At 50.8% G+C, this 3,471-nt stretch overlaps 1 protein-coding gene across 1 annotated transcript in view; it reads left to right on the plus strand.

The window, feature by feature from the left end:
* The window catches only part of LOC110294708 (NADPH--cytochrome P450 reductase), a 45,250-nt gene that overhangs the window by 23,579 nt on the left and 18,200 nt on the right, over positions 1-3,471 (plus strand). The window contains exon 2 of the mRNA XM_021163114.1: positions 2,636-2,827. Coding sequence (XP_021018773.1) covers positions 2,649-2,827 — 179 coding nt within the window. The 5' untranslated portion in view covers positions 2,636-2,648. The remainder of the gene's footprint in view (positions 1-2,635; positions 2,828-3,471) is intronic.

Genomic DNA, 3,471 nt, shown 5'->3' on the forward strand with positions numbered 1-3,471 from the left:
GTGGTATAGTAGAACCCCCTTCCTGAGGCTGGGAGCTTTGCTCAATGGTAGAGGGCCTGCCTAGGATTCCCAGTGATGGGCTGGAGACGTGGCTCAGTGGTGGAGCAGTGTCTACCCTGTGGGAAGCCCTGGGTCTCATTCTCAGCACCACCCCATAAGGACGAGTAAGGATAAGTTGAGATGAGAGCCAGCTTTTAGAAAAGCATTTGTCTAAACTCCGAGAAGAAGCCGACTCTCTAGTGGGCTGTAGACTGGAAGGACAGATAGCCCAGATTGAGGCTGGCTGGCTCAGTGCCTGAAGCTGTGACAGCAAACGGAAGCTGACAGGAAGCCACCTCAACTGGCCTGGGTTGCCGAGATATGACTCAGGCATTTCTGACAGAGTTGTGACTGGAGCAGCACACACTCAGTCACAGGACTATGAGGAAACAGAAGGGACAGCCTGCCCCTGGGGTTCTGGACCTCATGCTGTTGTGACCCTGATCAGATCTCCCTACCTGCCAGGTTTTCATGCTGAATAGGCCAGCCGAGCACTCCCAAGACCATGTCTGGTTCAGTGTCTCCCCAGGACTGAGAATTGAGGAAAGCTTTTTTTACTTATAACTGTGGCGTGTTACAGCGTGGGCGTGGGAGCTGAAGCCTGGAGGGCGGGCTGCGGGAAAGGCTGGGGTGGCATTTCCAGTTGGCCTCTCCTTGTGAGGGGGGGGCGGCGGGGGGAGCAGGGGGGTCACGTAGATGACATTTCATTCTCTTGGCAATGATGGATGACTTCCTGTATGAAGCAAAGATGGTCCCTGCTTTAACAATGGCGTGAAAAGTCAGCAAGTTGGTACCTCGTAGGCTTCGAGGGGGATGATTTTGTCCAACAGACCATGAAGCTGTCTTGAGCACCTCTCATGAAGCCAAGATGTTACAGTATTTGCTNAGTTAGTCATATTAAATACAGTGTGTGCACACGTGTGCGAGTGCTCCTGTGTGCATGTACACACCGGAGAACAACCTTAAGTAGTGTTCTACAGGAAAGCCAACTCAGTCCTCTGCCCTCTGCCTTCTCAGCACTGGGACTGGGATCACTAGCATACCTGGCTTTACAGCTTTCTGTTTTTATTTGTGTATGTGCTTGTGTATGAAAGTGTGTGTGTGTGTGTGTGTGTGTGTGTGTGCACGTGCGCATGTGCGCGTGCATGTGTGGAGGTTAGTAGACAGCTTTCAGGAGTCCATTCTCGTTCCACTGTGGGTCCCAGGTGTGGAATTCAGGTCATTGTGCCTAGACCTGATGAGCCACCTCACCAGCCATAGTCAGCTTTGGTTTTTTTAAATACAAGCTCCGGGGTTTGAACCCAGGTCCTCAGACTTGCAAAGCAAACACTTAGTCTCTTCAACCCCTTAAATACACTTTTAAGTCAGTGACATTTGCAGTTTATGGTGGTAGTCTCAGGACCTGACCCAAGCATCAGTTGAAAATCAGCTGTGACCAACGGTAAATGAATGTCCTTAGGGCCTTGGCATCAAGGATATTGTGGGCATCAGGCTTGCAGGTCTAGAAGCCTAGACTGTGTCGCTANGACCTATGGATGTCAAACCAGCTCAGGGTTTCCAAGTACCAGATGCCAGGCTGTGTGTTTACCGTAAGACTCACTGTTAGTTGGACCTGTTCCTGAGGCCTGGGGTCTCCAGTTAATGTATTCTAATCAGCCCGAATCTCCAGGGCCAGTTGCAAAGACTTAGGACCACGTCCCATTCAGACAAGTCAAGAGCCCAGCCTTTGGGGCAAAGTAGCTATCTCTCTACTGGGGTCCTAGTCGTGCCTTTGTCTTTGTGGGCATGTGTGGGGGTCTTTGCAAACGCCACAGCCATCAGCGTGTTGATCCAGGAGAAGCAAGAGGGAGCGTCGATTCAATACCATTCAGGCAGGCTTGGCTCAAATTTTAGGCAGTTTCTTTTAGGCATATTTAAACTCAGTATAATTTAGGAAGAAGTTTCTTGATGATAATTAACTCAGTCCCATGTGTACAGCAAAGTTTAAGACATAATTACATCAGAGCTCTTGTAAAGTACAAGTGACATCTTCCATAAAGATAGGTTCTGTAGACGAACGAAGAAAGCAGGCTCAAGGTAAACCGTGCTCAGATAAGGCTCTCCCGAAGGATAGCCTGCAGATTGACGGCGATAAACCTAAGAGTCTGGGAGAGCTGTTGTGGCTGTCCATACACAGAGCACGGAGGTCACCAGGCCCTTAACCACATCCGTTCTTAGCCTTCTGGGCAGAAAACAGGTTACACACACACCTTTGAAGAGACAACCATGTGTGTTTAACCATCCTGGTTTCCTTGGTGCTTAACGGTGAGCACAAGGACCTACATGTGTCCTACAGAGTTGGAGATGCTCAGGGACACGGGGAGCCATGGTTTCTGTTCTCATTGGCTAAGGGGCTCATCCTACCCGTGACAGAGCCGCCACCATCAGGGTGGTTTGTGGGTGTTAGCTCTTCCCTAGGCTGCAGCGGCCTTGCTGAGGCAACTTCCCCTGCTCAGTCCGTGCGGCCCTCACGCTGAAGCGTTCAGATGGGCACCTCTGCCGGCCTCGGGGCCACTCGACTCCTCCTTACTGACATCTGCTGGTTCTCTCCTGACAGTTGTGTCACCAACATGGGGGACTCTCACGAAGACACCAGTGCCACCATGCCTGAGGCAGTGGCTGAAGAAGTGTCTCTATTCAGCACAACGGACATGGTTCTGTTTTCTCTCATCGTGGGGGTCCTGACCTACTGGTTCATCTTTAAAAAGAAGAAAGAGGAGATACCGGAGTTCAGCAAGATCCAGACAACGTGAGTGGTGCCCTCAGAGACCCCTTGGCTATCTACCCCTTTCACTGGACATCCTGGGCAGCCCTTCCTTCCACACTGTTCCCCAAGGTGGGGCGCAGGACATAAGGAGCCAGCTTCCTGGGAATTGGGGGCTTANGTTTGGGGTGTGACCCTATGCTTTTGAGTCTTCTTTAATAATCAGACACACACCACCTACAAACATATGGAAAACAAAGGAGAACTGGATTCGGTCTCACCTGTTCCATCAACGATTTACTGAGCCACTGTCTCCTAAGATCTTTGCCCACTATGTCCCAAATCCTCTCAGAATCTGTGGCTGCAACTGAAGTAGACTCTGGCTTCCTTGAGTTTATGGTTTCTTGCTGGGCCGAGCTGGTGAGATGCTGACCCTTATTCTTTCTCTCTCTCTGTTTCTTGGTCTACTTAGTGGCCCCGAGCGCCACTCTCTGTGAGCACTTGATGAGTTCACGGTGTGATTTACCCACTGAGCCTGAGTTCCCCTTGCTGCTGAATATGTTAGCGGCAGAGTATAGTTTGGACCACGCACCCTAAGGACCACTGAGATGGCAGTGCGTGAAGAAGCTGAAGCCTGCAATCCCAGCAATTAGATGGAGGCAGGAAGATCAGGAGGTCAAGGTCATCCT

The sequence above is a fragment of the Mus caroli genome, chromosome 5 (assembly GCF_900094665.2).
Source record: "Mus caroli chromosome 5, CAROLI_EIJ_v1.1, whole genome shotgun sequence".
NCBI classification, from domain to species: Eukaryota; Metazoa; Chordata; class Mammalia; order Rodentia; family Muridae; genus Mus; species Mus caroli.